This window comes from Solenopsis invicta, chromosome 14, assembly GCF_016802725.1.
Source record: "Solenopsis invicta isolate M01_SB chromosome 14, UNIL_Sinv_3.0, whole genome shotgun sequence".
In the NCBI taxonomy this organism is placed as follows: domain Eukaryota; kingdom Metazoa; phylum Arthropoda; class Insecta; order Hymenoptera; family Formicidae; genus Solenopsis; species Solenopsis invicta.
Window position 1 is genome coordinate 8,897,105 of NC_052677.1, and position 27,340 is coordinate 8,924,444.

A 27,340-nucleotide genomic window follows, 5' to 3' on the forward strand; every position below is an offset into this window, starting at 1 on the left:
TCAATATTATCATCGTATCACTGTCGCTGCTGCCGACGTCGTCGTCTTCTCGCGCGGTCGTGCGATCGTGGTCGCATCACCGATGCACCGATGCACCGATGCACCGATGCATCGATATACACCTATCGGGAGATGAGAGATTCGGACGCGCTTGAGATCGACTTGCGGAGGAACGGAACGTACCTGACGAGACGGGGATCGAAATTCGATGATCCCTCCCTTCCCTCCGACAAGGGAAGCTTTACGTATCTTTGTATTTGTTCTCCGAATATCGTCCGATTCGAAGGGGGAAACGAGAGAGACGCGCAATAGTCACAAAACTAAAAGGAATCTTCCTTTTATACTTTTAGACTCTTTATAAATTTTACAACATATTTCACAACATTTATAAAAATGGCTATAGAGGTGTTCTTTATATATTTCTTAATTTTATGAGATTCAACAGTGTACGGGAAGAGGGAGATTTTTTTTTTTTTTTTAGCTATTCATTTCATTTTCTCTCTTTATAATACTGCATTTGTATTGGACTTTGTTTCCTTGTACCGACAATAGGTCTCGTTTCCCTCTTCAAGTCTTCAAGATCAATTAATTACGCAGTAATGGACACGCCTGTAGGAATTCGCCGAAACGAACGCGCGGTTTTCGCGATAAATGCGAGCGACGTGATAGTCCAGGTACTGACTCGGTGCCGAGGAGGTACTTTTCCGTTCGCCGATCGCTCGTCGCCCAAGTACATCGGTCGGTCTCGCAGGGCTGAGAGAAACAGATTGTCGCTCTCGGAATACGAGCGACTATCGTCGAAAATACTCGCTTACTATGATATACGAATGCGCGATAAAACGTGGATTACAGATATCGAGGAGGTTTACAAGACGAGAAAGGAGGATGGGAAGGGAGGGGGAAAGGAGGGAGGATATTACATATTGCTGAGTTGACGCGACACCGCGTCATCGCCGTTTACACGAGTACCAGAGATGACGAGTGTTTGCGTTAATGAGGATCGAACAGGATCGATTTGAGGCGAACGGATAATAACGCGATCGTTAGGAGGGTAGAGGGAGAGAATTGGAGGAATCCGTGTCCTCATCTGATGCCATGTGAGCTCATCACACTCTTTCTTCGTTACAAAATTTGATAAAAATACTTATACCGGTCGTCGGCGACGCTTTTTATTTTATTTTATTTTATTTTTTTTTTTTTCTTTAATAATTTTTTACCTCGTTGCCCTTAACAAACGTCGATTCAGTTCGTTAATGATTATCAGTCTATCCCTCGGGATAAAGGAAGCGCCCCGAATCGCGGGGAGAGGGGGCTGCCCACTACTCATTATTACATATTACAAGGATTCTATTGGCAAAACGGTGTCCTCCGTTCCTTCCCACGTTCTCTTCCGCCGCCAATGGAAACGGCCAACTTCGCGCTCGTTCTCTCTCCTCATTTATGTCCCATTACATAGAGATTAATATATTTCGCTTATTGGGATATTTATAGTTATCGCTTACACCGAATACACGTGTCTTACTCATAAATCCATTTCTCTCAGACGTACGATTAACATCCTGAGCGTTGTGCGCCTACACAATAATCATTCTTTCCTCGTTTTTTTTTATTTTTTTATTTTTTTGAGCATGGTAAAGCACCGCGCGCTGCGTGATTTAGGATGCACTCTTTAGTTTGCCTCTCGTTAACGTTAAAAAGAGTTTGGCACCGATTTTTTTTTTTTTTTTTGTGACATTCCACCTCCTCGATCTTCTCCTCGATTCTCTCTCGCGGCTTCTCTTTCGTATCTTTCTCTGCCCTCCTCCTTCTCCTCCTCCTTCTCCTTTTCCTTCTTTGCCGCACTGATTGCTTCGTCGTTGATTTTTGTTATCGCGCACTTTTCGCTTTCGAGTCTCCGCTCTTTATTCGTGTCTGGTCCAAAGTGCCGCGGGCAGGGGGAGGAACCGAGAGAGGACGAGTCCGACGTGAAAAGGGGATGAAAACTCGCGATTGAGCACCCTCGGCTAATCGAAGGGGTTTGCGCTCAGCGGTGCTCAAGCTCGAATTAATCGATGCGGCGGGGCTGAGCAATAGTAAACGTCGACTTTTTGCGAAAGTGCTGTTCGTCTCCATTAAATTATCTTCAGTCCATCAAAGCAATCCGAGGATCTGTGAACGCGCTTCGGTGAATTCGTCTGTCTCTAAAAAGTAAATACTCGAAATTTGTTCACCGATCGAACGAGTTTCCGCTTGAAATCCCCAGCGCGCGTTTCCGGAATATCCCAACCGATACCAGGGACTCGATTAATATCCTATCGTTCCTAAGTGATAGCGATCCCGATTAAAGTGGCGATGAATGACGAATCGGAAGAAAAAAACGGGCGGACAATGGGTGGAGAACCGAAAGGGGACAACCGTCGAATAAGATCTACCTAATAGGCCAGAGAGATCTTTAATTGTGTTCAGGAACTGGCAATCCAAAAAAATATATATATACGTACAGATTATCATATTTCTATTGTATGATAATATCCCTAAAATCGCGTATATTTAACGGAGAGTGAAACGAACGAATCGGGGGAAGGATGATCGGCGCGGGTCGGGACCTCTCGAGAGTGGTTTTTCCGTACGTCCTTCCCATTGATTTTCGCGCATTCTCTCTCGCCTCTCTCCTCGTCGTCGCGTTTCGGTCGTCGCGTCGTCGTGCCCGCCGAGACCGAGAGTTATCCCCGCCGTCTCGTCGCGACGATGCCGAAACCGAGCGTCAGATTTCACGTGCTCGCGTGCATTTCCGAAATGCGCATCGATTAGATGCGCAATTCCATCTCTGGCTCTCCATAGCGCGTATTAGTCTGCAGCTCTCGTCGTTTCACAGGCCCGCTACGAAATATCATCGAAAACTAGATATAATCTGTTTCTTTTTCTGTTTTTTTTCTCTTTTTTTTCCCTTTCTTTTGCTTTAAATATTATTAGCTTCTTAAAATCTCTCTTGTATCGCGTTTCCCTTCCTCCTTTTGTCCGTCCACACATTTATGTAGATAGTCTTTTGCGTTAACATTCTATTAATCTTTAGAGAAATATACGTATATAATACTTAGTTCCGTTGTCATTTCCTTGCGTGTTTCGCGATATTATCTTTCTCCTTACTTTCCCCCCCTTTTTTTTGACGTATCAGAATTCTCGCCTTCTTTCCGATCTTCCATCTCCCGCACTACAGGAATCGTCTTGGTCATGACAGGATGTTTTGTATTATGTGCGTACGCTGATACGTGAGAACTAGATGAGATGGACGTGGACGATCGAAAATGATCAATGACGAAACAAAGACGATGACGCGGATGATAATAGCGTAAAGACGCGCGTGTTTGTATCGTGAGAAATAATATCAAATAACTTGAAAATGACAGAAGGCTACGTATCGTTAGGGAAAATGTTAAGAGCTTTGTTATCATAAATTATGCATGATGCATGATGCAATTAATGTATGATAATGGAAAAAATTTGTAAAAGAAATCGAATCAATTTAATGCGAAAATATAAACCAAAGTGAAAAGAGTGACTTTTTGTTATGGCAATCGATCGAGAGAAATAGATTGCGTCGGTCGATCATCTCGTGCGGCGAAAAGAAAAAGAAAATAACTTTACACCGTATTGTAGAAGATAATATATATATATTTCCTTTCAATATATTTTATATATGTATATCCTACATATACATAAAGCAATATATAAATATATCATCGATATTTATATGACACAATCGTTCAAATTATAACACATATATATATATGTTATTACAGGCAGGATATGCAACTTTATGCAATTCTTTATGAAATACCTATTAAGGACTCGTTCTTAAATTTCTCGCGACCACTAAGAAATTTTACAAAATATCCGTAGCCATGCTCGCCCTACGGCGCGCATATTCGTAAATATATATATATGTATATACGTCATATGTATATATATAATATATATATTATATTACGTTATACTCTCTAATATACAATTTCCGGTAAATTATAAAAATATTGCGGCGATATATCATAGTCCTGTTCCAGTCTATATATCGCACTATACATGCAGACATTTAAAAAGGAGGAAGCTTGAAACGATGTTAAGTAAGAAAAGTTTCGCCGAACGAGCAATCTACTTCTCTCTCTTAAACGTAATTTTTTTCGTATCGCGAGCGCCATAGCTGGCAAAGGCTCTCCGTCTCTGTCGTCAAAACGACCGGAAAGGGAATAAAAAATGTAACTGAAGCAGGAAAGATGGGACCTGGGCAAACGCGGTGATGTGCACGGTAGCGAGAGCGGTCTAAATCTCGTTATCTGGCCTATAGTCTTCATTAAACTTTGATCTCCCTGAGAGAGCTGCGACGATTTCTGCCTGCGCACTACGTGTGGAAAGTCAAATGCACGATTCTGAGCAAGAGATTGATGATTGAGAAAACGAACTTATATTACACGAGACATTTCATTCGACAATTCCATGAACGAGAATAAAGGAACTTGCTGAGATGATCTTTCGATCTTTCGCATTGACCACTCTTGCTTCCGGAACGGAATGGCAAGTGCAAAAAAAAATAGAAGAAGCGCTTGATGGAAGAAATTAAATCTTTACCGCTAGATAGAAGAAAGAGAGAGAAAGAGAGAGAGGAGAGAGGATGATGGAGATCGAGATAACGAGAAAGAAGAGGCGAAAAATTCCGCGCGCAATCGCCGTCGAGCGAGCGGCGATCACGCCGTATCACTCATTCTCATAAAAGAGATCAACGTCAGTTTTTTTTTTCTCCTTGTTCTTCCCATTCACACGCCTTGCGTACCTCTTAAATAGTGTCATTTACTTTATTGCTTTGTAATTCCGTATTGAAGACGCGCCGGCTTTATCTAGGAGCCGAGAGAAAACATGGTAGAGATTATGTGACGGGGGGGTTTCCTCAGGACGGGTAATCGGGAAAAATTGGGGGGCGGGGCGGGTACGGGGAGATGGGGCTCGCAGTCGTGGACGTCTGGGACTTGAGGGGATATTCACACACGGGAAAGGGGGTGGGGCGAGGGCGGCGGGAGATCTCTTTAGTATCTAGTAGACAATGACATCACATAATATATGTAAAAATTATAGAGATTATTTAGTGTATTAAATACTATTAATATATATAACTATTTATATATATTATATTTCTGTCGCGTGTGTTATATCTATAATTTATGTTTCTGTATGCGTTTAGTATAACATGTGCGTGGCTGTGTGTGCGTGTGTGTGTGTGTATGCGCGTGTATGTACGTGAGCATCCGCGCTCTCGGGATACACATTGCACCCGTGCGACTGGCATGGGGAGGGGCGCGTGAGTGTGCACGCACGCATTGTGTCTCTTTCTCAAATTTTCTTAGGCCTTAATCACTCATTGTGCGCGGAGTACGCGGAAACGCAAGTGGAGGCGTTATCTCGCGATAACTCGTCCGAGACAATGTCGCATCCACTCGCGCGTGTTGCAAACAGATTCGGGAACCCCGTGGGCCGGCGACCGGCGGCAGGACAGGTGGGCAAGAGATTTCCGAAATGTCGGATCGCGCCGCTTCGCGATAATGCTGGCGACATATATTGTGTTATACCGACTCGAGCATTCGCAGATATTTTACGCGCTCCTGCGCCGCCCAGCGTTCCCGGACCTAGCGAGATTATTACGCGCGCGTCAATAACGGAGCTCTCGGAACCATTTAATGAACGCCGATATAACTTGAATTGGCCCGCCCGAATCCACGTGCCGACCGGCAATCGACAATCTTGCTGCCGACGATTTTCCGTCTCTCCGCCCGCGCTCTCGCGAGCTCGCTACCGCATTGAGGATCACGCTGGGGGATGTACTCTTGTCCTTTTCCCCACTCAACTTTTCTCTCTCTCTCTCTCTCTCTTCTCCTCTCATATCTTTCGTCCCCTTTTGCTTTCCCTTCCGCGTTTCATTTTCCCAACAAATCGCTGAACGAATCACCGTTAACACTGAATTATCATTATTTATCCTTATATCGTCTGACATTTGTATAATATCCTATAGTGTCTTTACAAAAATATATATATTATTATTTCAGCACTTTGGCTATTGAAAACCTATCGTTAAATAATACTTCTTCGACATTGGTCCGGACGCGTCAAAATGATTCGAACGATGCCAACGAATTCTCCCGCTAGTGTGAACAGAGCTTTTCTTTTCCTTTTCCTGTTTTTTTTTCCTCTTTTTCTTTTTCTCTTTTTTTTTGTTTAACGGCACGCAAGACTGCATTTTTTTCAAAATTTTGTTTCTGTTTTTATAAGACGCGCTTCCTCACTACCGATGGCGTGTCATCGCGGATAGACGTTACGTTACGATTGCGCGCAACCTTGGGATGCTGCAGAGTTTTCGCGGATCCCCCCCCGGTGACCGCGAGAGATGACCGCGGACCGGATACACAACGTTATTTGGTTCGACACAACGCGGCGCGGTGCGACGACGACGGCTACACCGTCGCGTCGTTTTATTCACGAAGGTGTTGCTGCTTCTTTACGCACTGTGCACTGTGTGTGAGGGCGAAAGGGGGGTGAGAATATAATAGTGTACCTACTTTCTGTATTCTCCTGTGGTATTTCTCTTCGTTTTCTCGCGTTACGGATAATCAGTCAGAAAGCTATGCGTTATCTCGTAAAGTACATATCATTATATATCAATACGTATGTAAATAAATATATATATACAGGATAACGATAAATATATGTATATAAACAGACTGTCTCGGCTTCTACCGCTTGTTCTCCGTTCGCGAACTCTCTCTGAGCGAGAGACTACGAGCTTATCATTTCATTTGCTTTTATTTAACGAGTCGAGGAAATGATTTTATAGATATTACTTATATCTAACAATTTTCAGCGATGCGCGCGCGACAACGTAAAACATTTTTTATTCATTTCCACATGAGTATTAGTTTAAAAAATAAATAATCGAAATACGTGTCAAGAAATGTATTAAAATTAAAACTGTCGCAGGCATGCGACTGCGGATCAAGGAATCCGCAAAAGGGAAGAAATGCGTGGAACCTGAGACATCCTGCATATATAATATGTATAATATATATATATATATGTGTGTGTGTGTGTGTGTGTGTGTGTGTGTGTGTGTGTGTGTGTGTGTGTGTGTGTGTGTGTGTGTGTGTGTGTGTGTGTGTGTGCGTGTGTAAAGTATATATCACTTTTGCACGCGAATCCATCGCATTTTTAGCAATTGTTCTTTTAGATAATCAAACGCGTAGTGAGTGAATGAGCGGACGTGTGATGGGCAAATGATCGAGATCGATGAGGTTGAAAATGTTCGAATACGCCGATTATCATATCTCGCAATGAACGTTTTTTTTTGGTATCTTGGCTGTTGCTACCATTCCGTTACATATTAACGTTCCTCTTTTTTCCGTCTCTCTTTTCTTTTGGCCCATCTCACACACAACACACATGTACATACACACAAACACACACATACATACACACACACACACACACACACACATCATCGACAGACAATAACGCACACAACACGGCCGACAGTGAGATATCTTCCGGCGGCTATAGTCGACTATGAAATATAATAGATTTGTAGTCACAAGTACACCCCTTCTTTCCGTCACACGGAGCTTTTGCCTCTCTGCATGGTACACACTCTCTCGATTCTTGCCGATTTAACTTTCTCGCGTATATGCAGCCACACTTAAGTAACTAGGCTATAGGAGCGTTGGGCAGTATGAGATTTCCTTCGTGTATTCCTTCAATTGCTCGCTTAAATGGTGCACTCACGGGACGCCGAAGCCGAACGTCGTGGTCGTGATCGTCGTAGCAACTCCCCTTACCTATCCCTCGTCTCTCTCTTATCCCAGATTCCAATGAGAAAATACCAAACGAGATACAAAAGATTCGATGCGGGAAGATCGTCATTTCTCGAATACTATTACCGCTTTAATGATGGATCGTTGCCCAATTTGCTTTTTGCGTTTCGTCACGTTTTCGAGATCCCGTCGGATCCCTGTGTCGCGTTTCGTTTCCACGGAACATCTGCATCCTACGCTGCTACGACGTCGCGCCAGTCAATCGCAGACTCGAAAGACGTCCCGCGATAGTCTCGTAACGCTAGTTAAAAATCTATGGTGTCCCGTCTTACTTGTCGCCGTTAAAGGCTAAACATACGCTACACTGATATAAATATATATGCGTGTATACATATATATATACGTGGTACCTGTATTTACGTCAAAACTAGGATTTATGAACTAGTAGTACAGGAGAGTTCATGACACGGGGGTGTTACACGAGCGAGTCGATGTTTTGTATAATTCGTACTTGGAGTTTTAAGAGGGAGGTAATTAAATTGCGGTAGACTTATATAGAGCACACCTTTTCTTCTTACATGGGGCGGGGGGAGGGGCTGAGGCGCGGAGACGTTGCGTGAATAATAAATATCAATCTGTAATAGCATCGTACAATCTGTGAATACGATGCGCCATATCGTCGACAATATAATTATAATCATCCATTATTACAATATATATATATATATTTTTTTTTTTATGTATCATACACAGAGCATAAGTATATAGTATTTATCGTCATATATATTTAGATTTAAATATCATTTTAAACTTTTATAACGTTTCATATAGATCGAAAAATAAATATAAAAATAAACCGGGCATTTAGGTATTAATATTTTGTATCAATAAATTTTTTTCCCTTTCCGCCAGCTTCTCCTCCGCCTTTCTCTCATTCGTCGCACAATTCATATTAATCTCTTTGCCATTTCTCCCTCTTTCCCTTTTCTCACCCTCTACCGATCTCTGTTCCGTTCGTATTCTCTCTCGCGATCTTCGGCGCAAGAGCGAGACGATATGGTCGGCGTGCCCAGAAACTATCGCGAAAGGAAAGAAATTCTCAGACGGTCTCTAGCGTTCTGCCTCTAGAAAACGAGTACCAGTGGTAGCTTGTGCGTTGTGCGTACGGATAAAACGAATATATCTTTGTAACAGTCGAGTAAAACAAAAATTTTTGTCCCCGCCTTCGTTTGTGCCATTATATTCTTCGAATTACGAGCTGCCTCTCGTCAATCGAGAGCTCGCGATGATTAATTAGATACGTATCGAATTTGTAATCGTAAACCGAAGCGGCGTATCCTTTCCGCGACAGCAAAGAGCAATCGTCAAATTCGCGGCACGCCGACCGTAAGCTGTTCCGCCACGGTTAGACGCTGATTAACCGACGCGTAATCGCGCAAATTCATCATTCGCCGACATTACGGTTTATCTCCATTTATCATCCATCGAGACGCCTAACGCCGAGCATCGCATTTCCCCATTGAGCCCCAACACGAATCGTGCGTCCAAATATATATCAGCCATACACGCGCCAGTTTTATTAATTACGTTAGATAAGATTTCTCTTTGAGCATTTCGCAACGCGCACAAAAAAGTACAAAATTAATTATTCTTTATTCTTCGTGTCTCTTTCTCGTTCTCTCTCCTTCTTTCTCTCGCGTTCTCTCTCTCTCTCTCTCTTTCCCTCTCTACCTTTTTCTCTTTCATTCTCTTCAAACTTTCCTTCGATTTTGGTTTAATAATCATTTCTCTTGTTTTTTGTGCTTCCGCGTGTGCTGGCCATTTGGCTGTTTCTTTTTAATCTATATTTTTTTTCTCTGTTCCTCTCTCTCTCTCTCTCTCTCTCACTCTCTCCGACTTTAAGCTTTTTTTTCTCCCTCATTAAATATTTGTTTCTCAATATAACATCGTCCGTACGTTTTCATATATTATTTTGAATTATCGTGATGCGGTCGCAATTTGCAAAATCACGGCCGCACCCTTAAGATTTTACGTGACATTTTTCCCAACGTCTATATGTTGATATGTATATATATAATATATATTTAATAATATTCATATTTATACATATATATTATATATATACGCGCGTGTGTATACGAATATGTATATATGCATGTATGTACGCTTGTGTGTTTTCATACTCGACAGTTACAATAATAATATGCGTAGATATATGAGATAATTTTCATTTTTCATCCTCTCGTCGAAACGTGTCGTATAGATAAAATGCTCTACCACCTAAGAATCGCTATCATAATAAAATAGAAAAAACCCCCATTCTCTTATCAGAGGCTCTATGCTATCATATATATAATAATATTTTTGTATCATATATTTATATATATAATATATAAATATCTATGCAAATACGCGCCTTAGAATGTGTACATACATCATATATGTATATATATATATATATAGATAATATATTTATATATTTTTATACTCGCTTAGTCCTATGTGTATAATTTTTATCGCACCTTTCAGATATCTCTGGCTGCACTGCCACTAAAGACTCCTACGTCTTTTTATTTCCTTCTTTTTTTTTTGGCTTTAAAACCACACGCGATTGTTTTATACGTGAGTGAAATGAATTGTGTGTCAGGGAACAAAGTCACATGTTTATCTAATAATGCTCGCGAATATACATATATCGGCCGTTTACAACTAAATGAGAGAAGCCTGTTCCTTCGAATCCGTCACATTTTCAGCGCAGTGCCGTTCTTCCATGCAAAATAAATCAGTATAATGGCGCGTATCCTCCACCGCCGAGAATGATTAATTTAATAAAATATACGCGTTTTTGCCACGTAATAAATCAACATTTCAGAATATCCGTTTCATTTTTCATTCAGCGAATGAATTGGAGAAAATGTAGATTAATTGTGACGTTGGATATTGCGTTGTGATGAGCACGGCATAATGTTTTGTACATATGCCTATATCATTATATTGATAATCGCGTTATTGTGTCGCGCTTGCAATCGCATTGCTTCCCATCTACACGTAACAACTGAGAATCACTGGCGACAGATATCTATTATCGAACGTCATATGCATACGACACGCCTCACCCTTAAAATGCATTTGAAATACACGCTAGTGTCTCTAGCCGCCTACGCGACCTATTAGTCTCATCGAGGTATAAAAAGGGACTTAAAATTCATTGTAAATACCGAGTAAGAAGTATCGACAGCTCGTCTTGAAAACTATCGGAGCCTGTCTAACTGGTTACTCCTGCGCATTCCATAGTTATAAAAAAGAGACCAACTCGAGGGGGTGGGGCGGGGGGGGATGGACTGTTTATATTCGTACCATCGATCCATGCTGGCGTAATAACGCTTAAAAACAAACCCAGTGACAAGACTTGGAAACGTCGAGGGCGAAATCGCAAAGAGAGACGGAGGGGAGGCGCGGGGGGGAGTCGGAGGAGAGAACCGAAGGAACCGGAAGTGATTTCTGGCGTTGCCCGTAATATCCGTTAATCTTTTCACGGACGAAATATCAGCGGCATCAAGAGCGGCCGTGATCGGCGCCTATATCGCGTGATATTCGGCGTTCGAGCCGCCACGCCAGCGAGATAATCAATAATATAAGCGAATAGCGGCGGTGCCGTGCCAGCTGCAGCGTCGTGCGACCGCCGTTACGGCTGTCTGGCAATGAGATCACAAAATATTTTGATCAAGGTTGAGACCCCCTGGTGGCAAATCGTAAGGGGATGGACGGGCAGGGCGTCGCCGCGTCTCCGCGACCCCTACGAGCTATCGACCGAGAGAGGAGAGAGAAAGAGTGTCGAAGGCGACGCAGTGCAGAAAGAGAAAAATAGAGAGAGAGAGAGAGAGAAAGAGAGAGAAAGAGACAGAAGAGCGACGTTAAACCGTCGCCGCAGGGAGAAAGAAAAACAATTTTAAAAATCAATAGTTTAAGAAAATTTTGAAACATCTTTATAATGCAGCACGTACGAATCACGGAGCGTTTAGAAAAATTCATGCGCGAGATAGGGTGAGAGAGGGCGAGGATTTCGCGCTCATTCATTTTTCAGTTTCATCCTATGGGACATACATGATGGTAGAAACACGTCAGATTCCCTTTCCAGTTACTTCGTCTCACGGAAGAAAAAGATCTCATTACGTTGAAACATTGAAAATTATTGTAATCCAATTTACCTTCGTTTAATTTTGAATGAAATACATTTTATTGCGCAGTATGCCCAAAGCCCGCGTTGCCATAACGCTATACATCGTGCTCTCCTACCCTCGAGAAACTTTCGAAAGAAAGCCAGGGATATCGATCGACGAAGATCCCTACAGAGCCCGTGTTGAATACGTCCTGAAGCCGCTCTCACGAATATCGCGTCTCGCCTCGGCGGAATCGCGGGGAGCTTTCTCTTCGGCGCAATTCTAATTGTTCCGGGACGAAACTGTCGTAATTAGGAATAATGTCAAACGACGGAGAGGACCGTTTCGCGGAGAGATCAATTCGGCTGGCAAGTTTAATATGCGAGATACAATTTAACCGAGGCGTTCCTTCAATATTCAAATGAGACTCGATTTCAATAAAACACGAATACATAACCGAGGAAAGGGACTTTCCCCCCCGGAAAGACTGTATTCGGTTTCTTCAATCCTGGTATCGAGATTTTCCACGGAGGTGTCTACCCGAAGAAGAATCAAGAAATTGTAGAGTACAATGGTCAGACGAGTCTTTTGCTGCTGATCCCGATCGAGATGATAACGGAGAGAAACGTGGCACACGTAGAACAAGATACGAGCCTGAAATCGGCCTCGAGGCGAGCGCTCTCCGTCTGTCTTTCTCTTCCTTTCCCTCTCCATCGTTTCACCCTCTCGCGCTCTCTTTCAACCCCCTCGCGGCGCGGCGCGGCGCGGTTTGCGCGGCTGCGATTTTCCAGCGACGTATGCCGGCCTATACATACATCAGAGCGCGAACCGTGCGAGAGAGGCGAGCGCGCCGCTCCAGCTATCGATCTACTGCGGAGCAATAGAGGCTGACGGGAGAGCGCGCGCGAAATGTTGCGGGGGTTGAGGATGGCGAAGAGAAAGAGGAAGCGCGCGCGAGGAAAGCGGTGGCGGCGGCAGCGACGACGACGGAGGCAGCGGCGGGTCGCCGACTGCTGCTCGTCGTATATTGGACAAAGTGCGCCGCGCGCTGCCATCGTCGCGCGAGTTGATGCGACGGAACATGATTCATAACGATTCAAACGCATGCGAGCGCGTATACGCGCGGCCACGCCGTCAATGGCGCCTCGACGACCTCGAGGAGTAATTTAGCACGTAATTTTTTTGTTTTCTCCCGAAAGATGTACGTGTGCGCGCATCCAAGATCCTTTCGATTCCAAGATACATCTCAGCCATCTCGCGAGCTTTCAGAAGAAGGGAAGGGATGAAGAGATCGAGGCGGAAAGAGCCGTAATCGCGCGAAAAATCGCAAGAGCATGCCCGAGGAGGTGCGAACGGAGAGCGCGAAAGTTCTCCGCGAGTAATAATCTCGATATTCGAAGAATCGGAAAGCGCCGGGCCGTGAAACGGTAACCTCGGCCACCATCACGAGGACGGCATCGACCGCAACCCCAACGCTGCAATGCGACGTTGCCATCCCAACGGGCAACAGCCCTTGTGCGGCCGAGACGCCCAAGGGGGCCGCGGGCCGGGCCGCAGGCGCAGGCCGCGACGAGACAGATTTTCGTGGCATGTTCCCGCGTATCGTACCGTCGCCGTCGCCCGGTCGACCGGTCGACACGCGACCGTCGGAGTAGCGGGATCTCGGGAAACGAAGGGCGGAACCACGGATATTTCCACCCTCGAATCTCGTATTCACGACGCTCCGCTAAAATTATACGCGCGCGAACAACCGACGACGGCGATGCACTTCGAAATTCGCAATTAAGTAACAAGACGACTTTCTTTGTCGAATAAAAGAAAAAAAAATGTGAAAAGAATTTTATATTACAGAAATGTAAGGCCGTACATACGAATGAGATAGGTACCGAAAAGTGATAAGAGTGTGGAACAGATACGATATAGGAGGTAGAGAAAAAAAGGAGTAACGTATAACAGAGGTACGGATAACGCGAGAGACGTAGAAAAATAATGAGAAATTAGATATTAATGTATAAAAATCACGTAACATTTTATTAAATTTGTTTCCAGTAGGTATATATATGCAAGTGTACGCGTCGTTTTTTCCTAGACTCTCGTATATTCCTCCTTTTTAATAAAATATTTTTGGTACGGGTTTGCGTAGGAAAATCCTTAAATATAGGTATATTAAACGGCAATCTCTTTTCTTTTTTTTTTTTCCATTTTGCTCGTCTTCGAATCGTCACGAGTCTGCCATTCGCATGTTGAACGGCACGAAGTATAGAATGCAGTCTACACATTGCGGTTCGTCGTTACAATGAACAACGTGTAATGCGTATCGTATAAAAATAAACGTATTTTGACGATAGAGCGATGGTCGATGGGTATATCGATAATGCGCGTGAAACGACATCCGGCGCCACTGACACGTGAGACGGCGAATATTATTCGGAGAAACAATGCTCGTCGCAATATCATATTCGTCTATGTATAAACGTATAATTCGAAGAAATAAAAGAAATGTACCAGATAAAAATATGCATTGCGATGTAGTAATCGGATACCGTTTCATTGTAGACACTCTCTTTTTTTTTCGTGATGATCGCATAATTGTGAATACAGGCTGTCCCAGAGCTACTCCTCTATTACTGTCAACAGCAAGATGTTAGAACGCTGGCACGAGGGAGTTATTTCGTTATTCAGAGTTGGCAAGTTGTGAAAAGTAACGTTGATAGTTTCCTTTTTCTCATTATAACGAGGAATCGATGCAGGAATCGGTTTAAAATTCCTTGACAGAGTAGCGATAGCTATGGGACATTCTGTATAACGTATCTATCGTAATAGCAATAATAATAAAAATAATATATCGTAAAAGACAATAAGAAACATAATAATATGAAATATACATATATCTATAAATGTTGAATAATATATAGGATAGTTGGTTGTGTGCCGTGTGTTTGATTGTTTCAGTGTTAAATCGTCATTCAATGAAGAATCTCTTAATGAAGAACCCGTAATCATGCGATTGACGCTCGAAAAAATAACGACTGAAACTTAACCAAACGCAAAGCTCTAAGCAACCAGACAAGAACACAGGAAAGAAAACATAAGTACACATTATATAAAAATCATATTATATATTAAAATATTCATAATATAATAATAATAATAATAATAATAATAATAGTTGTCATATATTATCGCGCGTCCACAAAATTACATAAAAAAATATAGAAAATAATAACCTTCCTCCTTCTATAATTTATCTCGTTCATCTCTTCTCTCTCGCTCGCTCTTTCTCTCTCACGTCGCTTTCATTCTGTCTCTCTTTCTCTCTCTCATATTGATTTGAGTACAGTACTCTAAAAAATAATTCTCGCGTGTCTCTGTCATTCTTTCGCCCTTGCGCGCGCATGCGCTCGTCGGGCTTTTAGGATTCTAATGTATTCGGAATAATAATAGTAATCGTAATTATAATTAGTATACATATATGTCGCGTGTATCTTGTTGCGATTGGTGTGTACGAGGGTGTGTATGTTTCGTTTCATTAACGGCGGAGCGGGACAGAAGTGTAGGCTCAGGATCGTTTAATTAATATCAACGTTCCGCGTACAGTGTACATCCGCGCGCGCGAGAAAAGAAGAACGTCGCTAATTTCGCGTGATCCACTGTCCGTCGAGTCTGACAGCTCTCAATTGGAGATTAAGGGCATCTCGGCCAACGGAAATGGTCAACCTTCCTTTCGCGTGTACGCTGTACGCGTTCGCGGGGGGGGGGGTGGGAATGGGGCGGGGGGTGGGAATAAAATGTCAGGGAGACGCGTCCGAAACGCGGAGGAACCGGTCGCTCTTGCCATCACAGTGCACTTGACGCCACCGCGGATTATTGCTGCTTTAGTTAACATTATTATAAGGAGAAATTGATTATAGCTATCGTTGGGGAACGAGCAGCAGCGTCTCTCGACACTGTGACGGCGCGACGAAAAACCTGGCTCCCTTGTGAGATGTGTGACGTTGTTTTTTTTTCTATTTCTTTCTCTCTCTCTCTTTCTTTCCTTCCCTCTCTTTTCCTCAACGACCCCAACAGTAACGAAGGGAAGAGAAGCGAAACGTCTTGGTTTCGCGATTTACGACTAATGCCCAGACAATTTGCGATAGTGCGTTTCCCTCCCTTCTGCGTTATTCAATGACGAATCGATCAACGCGCGATCGTCGATCCACCATCGACAAGGGGGGTAGTTCGAGAAGAAGAAGGGGAAAAAACTATATTAAAAAAAAAGAATATGTAGAGAAAAGTCTGTAGAGAGAGAGAGATAGAAAGGAAACGATAAAAGCACGGGGCTTAAAGCGGAAGGGAAATACTAGCACGATAATAGTTACACTTACTTAAATGATAGATACATTAAACTGAAATTAAAACATCGAACATAAAATATCTTCGCGTTACATATATTAAGAATCTCTCTGATAAAAAGATCTTCATTCTCTCTCCCTCCCGTCGAACTCCTGCATCGTCGCGTTGCAGGAGCCACGAAAAAAAAAAAAAAACACTGAGCACAACATTCAATATATATGATATATGATATAATAATATAATAATCATAATCATAATAATGTGATAACTACAATAATGCGTTTATATATTTCATGCACAATATATAATTAAAGATAATTAAAGAATACCGTAAGAATTTGTCTAATATGTCACTTTTTAAGTCAAAATTATAATCTTTCATCTCAATTTTCCTCCTTCTCTCTTTCCCATTTTTTTTTGTCCCTTTTTAAACGTTTCTCAGTCAAATGCGTCTCAACACTTAATTAGTCGTTTCTTTACCCCATCTCACTATAATCAAATCTAATATATCACTATAAAATCGACAAACTGATTTGTTTTGCACGACTACTCGGTGCAGCTTAATTTCTTCTCCACGCTTATGTCCACTTGTCGGAGGAACAAGGCTCAGACATCTTCAATCTTTAGTTGTATACGACAATAAGAATATATCAATTACAATAATATTAATAATAGCAATATACGTATTCATATATATCTTTTTTTTCTGAAATACTGATTTCTATAGTCTCAGGGGCGGTTGCCTCCCTCGGATCGCGCTTCACAAGGTTCGCTCAGTCGGCCTTCCCGTCACACAGCCTAGCGTCACATTGCCTTTAAAAAAAACCTCACGCCCGCGATATCTGAGAAAAGAGTGCAACCCCCTGATCTGTTTCCTCCTATAATTAACTTATATATTTCTTCATATAGATGTAAAACAACAAAAAAAAAAAACGACGAAGACTGGCGCAAAATCGATGAGAAAAGCGCGAAACGAGTAATGCACGAGCATGCAACGAACGAAGCGTGAGAAAAGGAATGAAGAGACGTCGCGCCAACGCGAACACGAAAATAAAAAAAAAAAAGAATTTATTTACGCCAATTAACGCAACACCGCGTACGCGAAATCACATGAAGAAGCAAAAGCGGAATTGAGAAAGAGAGAGCTTCAAAACTGCTAGAACAGTTCCATTTTTATTTCTGAGATCGAGTTTGTGGGCTGAGAGCTGAAAACACAGCCGCGCAACCGACGACAAGTTAATCCTGCTCGATAGAATCATCGTTCCTACCATCGGCAGTCCGGGTGACGGCGACGATGGAAACGATCGCGAATCGACGGGACCTGTATCGCCTGAGAAACACACGCGTTTCGTAGTAGTTAATAATTAATAAGATTTGCAGTCTAGAAGAAACAGACGCGCTCTTGACAACGCGGACACGGCCCCGCCTGGGGCCCAGCTGTACGTTCTTTAAAATAATTAAGTAGATACTCGGTAAGTAATTAAAAGGAAATGCGGTCACGCACGTTCACGAGCGTTGCCTATCTTAATTTCCGGCGACTCATTCGATCCGCGATTATTTTGGAGCGCGACGCTGCGAGTATACGAGTAGCGGCCTAAATAAGTCGCGACAACGCTCCCAATAACGCAGAAATAACGTTAATCATAGTAACCGTAAAAGCTGTGCTTTTTCGAATGCGCGGATTTTTTTACGGTAATCGCGACGTAGAAATATTTATTTTGTGTACGCTGTGTTTATATATGTAAATTTGTGTGTAAATATGGTGTATGTATGTACGTATGCGTGTATGTGTGTGTAGGTCTATATCATATTTTTATAATATACGTATATATAATATATTAGGGATATTGAAACTTTCTCACTCATGTCCAATCACTATTCATCGTCGCCGGCCGATAACTCGCGCAAGCCGCGAAAACGATAAAACAAAAGAAGAGAGGGGGGGGGGCGATCGAAAGGGGAACAAAACGAGTGCGAGGCTGAGAGAAACGTTAAATTCTTATTTTTTCGCAGCGATAAATGTCGGGAGGAGCGCTCGAACGAAAAACGGGCGAGATGAGGGCGCGAAGAAAGCGCGGAAAATTTAACGAATAAAACAATCTCGCTAAAAGATCGTAGAAAAAAACGGTTCTTTCGTAAAGAGTTCCACGATACTGCGTGACGCGTGCTATGCACAAACAAAAACTACATGAAATATATACTATATATATAATATAGACCAATAATAATAATAATAATAGTAATAATAATATATCCTTGTGATAAAAAAGCACTGACGCAATAAAACTAATTAATAATAATAATAATATAATCAGCATTAATATAATAATAATCATCAGCTATATATACCTATTTAATAGAATATAATCATATAGTAAAGAGTTAAAGCAAGCAACAATGATCATCTTTTTTCTTTCCTCTTTCGATATATATATATACATTTATGTATATGTATATATATATAAATATATTATATATCTATTTATATCCATCTCGAAAGAGATATATTCCTATAGTTAAATTATCTCTTTTTTTTGTAAATTCCCTTATTATTCTGCCATCTAATAAAGTTATATAATCTTTCTTACATTTAATTATTATACTTGGAGATATGTATCGTCGTATTTAAAATGTGTGTATGTCTGCGCTTTCTCTCTCTTTTACACCCTTAACAATACGTTTTATTTTATTACCTTACTCGAATTTTTAACATTGCGAGGGTGAATAGGGGTTGCTGCTGGATTGTAGCCGAGAGGGGTCGACAGAAGATTTCTCGCGCCGCGCTTGCTCGTGTATACGTTTCGATATACGATAACCATTTTTTTTTTCCCGTTCCACCGTCGCTGATAAACTGACCTTTTCCGTTTCTACTGTCGTCAAACCGATTCGTTCGTTATCGATTTCTCTTTGTGCTTATTATCCTGTTCGATATACCTGTCGCGAAAACGTTTTTTGCATCTCTTTGCTCGCGAAGATCGCGTAAACGCGAGAGTATCTTGTGTCCTTACATCGTACTTGGTATGTGTGTGTATGTGAGTGTGTGTGTGTGCGTGCGTGTATGTGTCGTTTCTCATCGTGTACACGCAAATGTGTGCATATAATTTGCGGCCCGAGTACGGTACCTCTTACTACTTTTTGCTTTCGCGTTTATTACTCTTTTTTTTTTATTTCTCGATTAAGAAAATGGCAGTTATCGGTCACAGCCAATGGCTATATTATAATCATTAAAGTTTAATATTTTACGTTAATTATTAAAATCTTATGTCACGCGACACCTTATCAGTTAAGTTATACTTGTTATAGAACTCTAAAACTAGACGCGCGCGCGCCACGTCCCTTTTTATTTACCATATTATCGGTATGTTCGCGAATGCGTGTTTCGACAGCATGATACGCGAATGTCCCGGCGACGAGCGAGCACGGCTATACGAATGAACGTATACATAAATACGCGAGAAGATGAGTAAATGTTTGTTGAAAGAAGCGAGAGCGATGTCAAGAATGCTCTCTCCCTCTTCCTTACTATCGGCATTCGATAGCCACGGAATAGTCATGATTTTCTCGACTCGCGCTTTATTACCGTTGACGATTAACTAAACTATCGCTCGTCTATTATCACTTATCGGCGCGCAGTCAGCTTTTGATTTACGTATGGCACTATGTTAAATTACGCGAAATACATCTGTCCCTCGTTATCCTGTTGCGTGTGTCAATAGCGCGAACGACGACGATCATAGATGCCCTGCGTTCTCGCGATGAACGAACACGGGAGCTTAACGAGATCGCGCGAGTCGCGCATTTTCCGAGCCGATCGAAATTCGAGACGTTGGATCGCGACGACGTTTAGCGTCGAGTATCAATTCAACCAAGCCAGAAAAGAGACGCGTATACCTAGCAAGCACGTATTCGTATGATGAAACTGACGACAGTGAAACGATAATAACACCGGCGACCCTGCAAAGTCGGAACCTCGGCCAAAGTGAAGACTACCTAAACGCTCGTATTCCAGTGTACGTGTACTTCCTTTTCGGTTAACGCGTTAATTGCAGCAAGGATCGTCCCAAAGTCTAGCGGAGGTTCTCGACGAACTCTTTTCTTTTTTTTTTTTCGTCCTACAAGATATATCCACCCCATTCGCCCCTCCCCCCTCACCCCTCGTAAATAATCAAACGTTTTAATCCGAACTTTCTTCCCGCCCGCGCGCCGTTACCGCTCGAGAGTGCTCCCGAGAATTGCCGAAACACGGTTCGAACGTAATGAGGACCGCGACCGTAAGGAAGACTGAGTAACGACGCGAATTCCCTCGAAGAATTTTTCACCTCTCAAATTCAAACGCGATGAAAATCAAGCGAGAACCTACGACACCGAACCCCGCAATCAAATTACCGATTTTCACATGCGTGTCGATGCGCTTCCATTTTTTTTCTTTTTATATAATTCTTTTCTAGAAGCACTACTTAATAACAGATGATTAGAGGCTAAAGTTTCGCGCGATCTACATTTCCCTATCGAGAAATGCGCGTCGGAACTTTGAACGCTTCGCGCGCATCACGTCTCAATATTTCAAACTCCCGGACTTCCGCATCGGTCAGCATCCAATCGTAAATAAATAAAAAAGAAAAACGTCGAAACTTGATCTGTCTTCCGTATCCCCTCTCCAGCTCCCTGCCCACACACGCGCCGTTCTTCCGTTTGAGTTTGGCGTCACGTTCCGAGTTCTGGCAACCATCCTATATCCTACATCTTTCTTTTTCCCCGTTTAATCTACTATCGTTTCCTTCGCTATACCCTCTACTTTTTAAATCCAAGCTACTTCCGTCCCTTCGTTTCCGGAAGTTCTCACGCTCCTCTCTCTCTCTCTCTCTCTCTCTCTCTTTCGCCCGCGTGTGTTTCTCTCTTCGCGCGCCCATTGATAACGTACTTTTCGCCGTGGAATAATAAGTAATATCGGCGTCTTATTTTATCTCTCTCTGTCTCTCTTTCTCGCAATCGCTAATTTAAATATATAATATATTATTGTAATATCTCTCTGTCTCTCTCTCTCCATGCCTCCAATAATTCAATCGAAATGTATAGACGCACGCATATATACGTGGAATTGATGAGATTTCCTCCCCGCTATCTCTCTCTTTCTAGATTGATTTCTCGCTTAAAAATCCTCGTTTTTTTTTTCTTTCATCAGCGTTTGTCTGTCTCTTCTTTCTTCGCCCTCTTCACTTTTTTATCACCTCCCGAATCTCACACACGCGCGCGCCCGCGAAATCCAGAACGGATTTTCAGACTTATCATAGCAAAGTTAATGAGAGATTATCCGACACGGTCTACATTATATACGCACGTGTATGTCAGCCGTCTGCCATTTTTCGCGCTCGCGGCTGCGCGGCGTTCTTTCGGAACGTAGATGCTAAAGAGAATACCTATAAATATATTTTATATTATGTGTATATATATATATAATATAATAATATAATTTATATATATGTATATATATATATGTGTGTGTGTGTGTGTGTATGTATGTATGCCACATCACCATACCTTTTTTTACGACTCTTTTTTTTCTTTATACTTAACATAGAAAAAATAGAATTTATTTTACCTCGAACTTAAATATAAAATAAACTTCTTTCTCTCTCTTTACTTCTCGATTATTATAATATATAAATATACACTTCTGTTATGCATCAACGTGTCATTGGTGCACGTGTGTCTTTCGTGTGTGTTACGCGTGTGGGTGTTTAAGTATGCATGTAAATGTCCATTCTTGTCCCGTGTCCGTAAAGTGTTTGTTCGTGACATTATACAAGTAACAAATAATAATATACAAATATCGTTCGCGCATGTCTTTCGCGCATCCTCCGGGGCTCGTGCGTACGCGAATTTATTTTTAGCGTGCGTTTAGCGCGTGCGGAGTGAGTGCGTGAGCGGAGTGCGATTCTTCGTTCGTGTATCACGCGTGCGGTTGAGTGCGCGTATGTGTGTGTGTGTGTGTGTGTGTGTGTGTGTGTGTGTTTGTGTAAAGAGTCTAGAACGAAGATCGCGCGATATAATACGGAAAATGTAAAAGGAACTGGAGAGTAGAAAAACACACACGAAACGAAGCGGCACACGCGGCGAACGGAGACATCTTCGCGCGACGAAAGTTAAAAAATAAAAAATAAACAAAAAGATCGAGAGTCTCTCGTGTTCAGAAAAATCGAAAAAATATTCTCTCATCTTCCAACGTCCATCGCAAGATGGGCGATTTAGATATATATATATATATTTATATATAATATATGTGTAATATGTATATTATATATCTCGACTTATTCGGAGCTGCGACTTGAGCATATATTCGTTTAAAAAATGGCAACGATTGACAAGAACTTTTGATAAAAAAATAGAAATGCAGACAACGACGTAGGAGATTTGGGAGAGGAGAGAGGAGAAAGGAGAAGGCGGAGAAGTCGAGGGGGACGATGATGAGGGCTGAAAAGAAAAGTGGAACGTGGAGTTTAAACTCGATATCGAAGCGAGGGAAAACGGAAATGCGCGGAAGAATTTAATATTTCCCGCGGTTAACGTTTAAGCTATTGCGTTTGCTGTTCGAGTAAAAATTCGGAGTATCGTCTCTCCTGTCACGCGCGTTAGGGCCCCATTGTGAAACCCTCGTTTGATTAGCTTCTTCCCCTCTTTCGTCTTTCTTCGAAACGAGATTATATATGCAGAAACGGGTCGTAGGGACACGTACCGTGCTCCCTCTCGTAATACGGATAGGAAGGACGAACATCGCGGTTTTGCACCCTCGCGTCTAATGTGGGAGCGCGCCAATTTCTTCTTAAGATCACCCTTGCGAAAGCACGATGCTCGTCCACACGAGAACGGAGGGGGAGAGGACAGGACGATCCGTCAGTAAGTTCCGTCTGTCTCCGAAAGCAACGAGAGACGTTCGGCACTCGTCCTTCCTCCCAGCGATCTCGGAGAGGAAGCGGTACAGTGACATATTGTATATGTATATAGAATAATATGGACGCATATAACGGATGCACATCTCCATCCGATACACATCCATGCGGTATACATACATATATATATTTATATTTATATTAATGCAAAGGTAATATAGCGATAATATATGATTATGTCTTTCCAAATGAAAAAAAAAGACACTACGTATGCAACGTCGATCCTTAACGTGAAACGAGAATCGTTTAGCGTCGGATTTAAACGATCCGCTCGGTTATCACGAGTTGAAAAATACAACTCGCGAGAGCTGCTGGCGCCATCGACCGACCCCGTTTTTTGCGCTCGTTCTTCCTGCCCGAGAGCGGACGCGCGGCCCCTCGACTTACGCGTTGCGTTCTGTTCTCTCCCTCTTTTTTTTTATTCGCATAATTTTCTGCAATTTTTCATTTTCTCTACGCACACGTTGTGCAATATATTTCTAGATAATATATCAATAATACTCTCTTTCTTTCTCTCTCTCTCTCTCTCTTGGTGGCGTTGCGGCCCAAGACCACCCGTCGTCCCGCGTCGGCGAAATACGCGAAAAATACAAAATCTAGATCTCGTCGACAAAATATCATTTGTCGTCTATGTCTCTCTTTCTCCCTTTCAGTCAGCCACACGCGCATTATCTCTTTCTCTCTCGTGTTCGTACTGCTATCAGATTTTCTAACGTCACATATGTACATATACATATATATAAATATATGTGGGTGCACATGTATATATATATATATATACACATACACACACATACATATATATTTATGTGTACATATTAGAACTATTATTTTTCTCCATTGCTATTTCGCTTATATAAAGAAATATTATTTTAAGATAATACTCTAATGGCGAGGGAAGCCGGGTGGAACGAACGCGCTATCCGCTATATATTCACTACGTGATTTCGTGGCGAATCGAGGGGCCCGTGACCCTCTCTTCTTTTCCCTCTCTTTTTCACGTGTAGGATGTCTGTGCGAGATCATCTATCAGTGTGTCCAGTGTGTGGTATGTGTACGCGCGTATGTATGTGTGTACGTGTGTTTTTGTGTCTGCGAGTCGTGTATGTGTAGATAATTCTCGGTAATCTTCGCTGTCGCACTAGCGACCGCAGCTCGCAGGTTCGTCGAGTTCGTAATTGTACACTCGGCAACGGAAAACCCCTTTCTGGATCGATGAACTTAACACTTTCTACGCGCGTTCCGAGTGAACGCTGAGATCAAAACTATATTGTACGCATTTCTTTCTTTTTTTTTTTTAATAAGAAAAATATTTGTAAGTAAGACTTCAGTGCATAATTGTTGCAAAATTATTGAGATATTTCTTTTGTCTAGCCCTTTTGGCACAAAATCAAGCATCACAGGTTAGACAAATAAAACATTAAGGTACGTATCTTCCACTTGGTTCATCATCGATTAAAAAGATTGACAGTCGAAGATACGAACGTAAGCATGCTTTGACCGAATATGATGTAAAGCTTAAAAAGCAGTCAGAAAATCGAAAGTTATTTCTTTGGACATGATTTATACGCGATTCATTCAGTCATAGTTATTAAAAACGAAAAGGAAAATCGACAAAGCTCTAAGATCCATCATGCTGAAGAAGCCGCCTCCGTTCCCAGCAAACGTTCGACCCAAAGAAATCTCAGGAACGAGCAGAGTTTTAAAAAGTAGCAAAACATTGGCGTGTAGTCAGAAGTGCGACGATGAGACTAAACGGTCCGCGACTCATTCGATCGATTCATTTCAGACCGTAGTCTCCGCGATGGAAAGAAAAGAGAGTAGCGTCTCGGTAATCATCAGTCTCGCTACTAGTAATATCAGTCATAGAATATTGCGGCGTCGATCTTTTGCGGGCAATAGAGAGGCTTTTTTCTCGCACGTTAGTTCGGACGGTACGATGGGAGTTGCTTTGCTTTAATTAAATGCCCTCTCGTACCGTCTCTCTCATACCTCGAGGCTTATTAGAGTACTCGACGAGCCGCGAGCCCAATCTATGCAAGCGCCAAGGGACAGGGGGGAGAAGGAGAACAGGCGGCGGGTGGAGTATAGGGGAAGGGAGGGTAGTAGGGGGAAGCGATGACGATGACGGTGGGTGAGTGTTTCCATCCCTATCTCTGTCTCTTTAAATATATATCTCGTAGAACTTAAAAGCTGGCTTCGTTGTATCCGGTCAGCGGGAACTCGATCAACTCGACGATCGGCCCCGAACGGTTGATTCGTCGAGGCGAATCCCCGTCGCGTAAAAGAGATTATTGGCAGCCGTGGAATTGAGACTTTGTGCGCGTTCGGTCCCCTGACGACGACGGCGTCACACCGGCATAGTAGAATGATGATGAAGATGACGTTGATGATGATGGCGACGACGACGACGACGACGACGACGACGACGACGACGACGACGACGACGACGACGACGACGACGACAACGACGACGACGACGACGGCAACAACGACGACAGCAATGACAGCGAAGAAAAAAGGCCAACTTTGAGGACTGCCGAGAGAATTATCGCGCAGGCATCGTCGTTGTCGCGGGCGCCAACGTTGTTCTCTAACTTTGTCGTCACGTCTGCTGAAACAGTTATCAGCCGGCCATGCTCGCGAGGAGTGGCAGAAGGTCGCTGGTGCAGCCGTTGTTACGTACACCGGGTGTCGCGACAGGGAGACTGACGGGCGGCGGGGGCGGCGGCGGCGGCGATGGCGGTGGCGGCTCGGTGGGGCCTCCCCTCTTAGGAAAAAATACGGAGCACCTGCAGGACACGTCTGGAACACACCGGGCAGCTTGGATCCTGGCTGTCGCAAACCCGATTGCCGCAGTCCATGCAGAAGAGATTGTGTCCGCAGGGCACCAGTGCCGCGGTGACTTCCTTGTCGCCGCATACGACGCAGTCCCGCCGTGCGTTACCCAGGAGCGAGTCCGTGGGCGACGCCGGGCTCGCCGTCGCTGGCGGCGACGGCCTCGAGGGTAGCGTGACGCTCGGGAACGACCAGATCGACGATGTCGAGGTCGGCTGCGATTCGAACGACGGCGACTCGCCGAGTCCCTCGTCCCTCTCCATTCCGCCCCAAATAGCTACGAGGTCGTTCATCCCCATTCCACCGGTACTGCTGGATGAGCTGCTGCAGCTAGCACTGCTCGAGAAGGCGCCATTAGAGCTGCTAGAACTGTTGGATCCCGGTTGATCGATACTTTGAATAGCGATAACTGAACTAAGACCGCCGCGGCAGAGAGCGCCCAATAGATCGGACTCGTCGACGACACCGGGTGCGGTGCCGGTTCGCAAAGTGATGTGAGCCTGAATCTCGCGCCTGGCCGCTTCGACGCTTTCCGGTAGTCCCGTCACCTCGAATACCGGCTCCTTGTCGCGACTGGGTGTTACGATATAGGTATGCGTCTGATGCTGAATTCGCTTGATGGTCGCGCCCTTGGGCCCTACGACCAAACCCACCACTCTGTAGGGCACTCGTACCTGAATCGTTACGTGACCAGGCATCGTCGTGGGTGGCCCAGGTGGCGCGCCCAGAAGTGCACCCAACGAACTCTTACGCGACGCGCGAATCTGCGAGAAGTGTTCCGCGGCGGAAAGAATCTCGCGCTTCGCACGGGCCACGTCCTCTTTGCGACCAGTAACCACGAAGACGGGTTCTTCACCTCGCACTGGTGTCTTGATGTAGGTGTTGGTCTTCGCTCGAAGGGCCTTGATCTTGCAGCCTGCAATCAAACGGAGAAACAAATGCTCGTTATTATTTCGCACAGATGCTTTTCATTGCTTATACTTGAACATTATTTTATACAGCTAGCCATCCATACGCTTTCTACTTCTAAACACAATTGAATAAACGTTTGAGAAAATATCAATATGTGCAGTGAGGTAATGAAAGAAAATTGATTACTGTTATTACGCTACTGTGCACCCTCGTGGCACGCGAGCTTTTATTTTTTATTTCATGCATTTCGTGCCGAGGCACGAAGGCGCCCACACGCGCGTAATAAGCCTTCAAAAGTAGCAGCGCGTTCGTGATGCAATTGTTT

At 43.3% G+C, this 27,340-nt stretch overlaps 1 protein-coding gene across 1 annotated transcript in view; it reads right to left on the reverse strand.

Annotated features, from left to right (window-relative positions):
* Positions 1-1,856: 1,856 nt before the first annotated feature.
* Positions 1,857-27,340, reverse strand: part of LOC105194474 (RNA-binding protein MEX3B) — a 56,968-nt gene continuing 31,484 nt past the window's right edge. Inside the window, exon 2 of the mRNA XM_011159395.3 lies at positions 1,857-27,019. Within this exon, the coding sequence (XP_011157697.1) occupies positions 26,037-27,019 (983 nt within the window). The 3' untranslated portion in view covers positions 1,857-26,036. The remainder of the gene's footprint in view (positions 27,020-27,340) is intronic.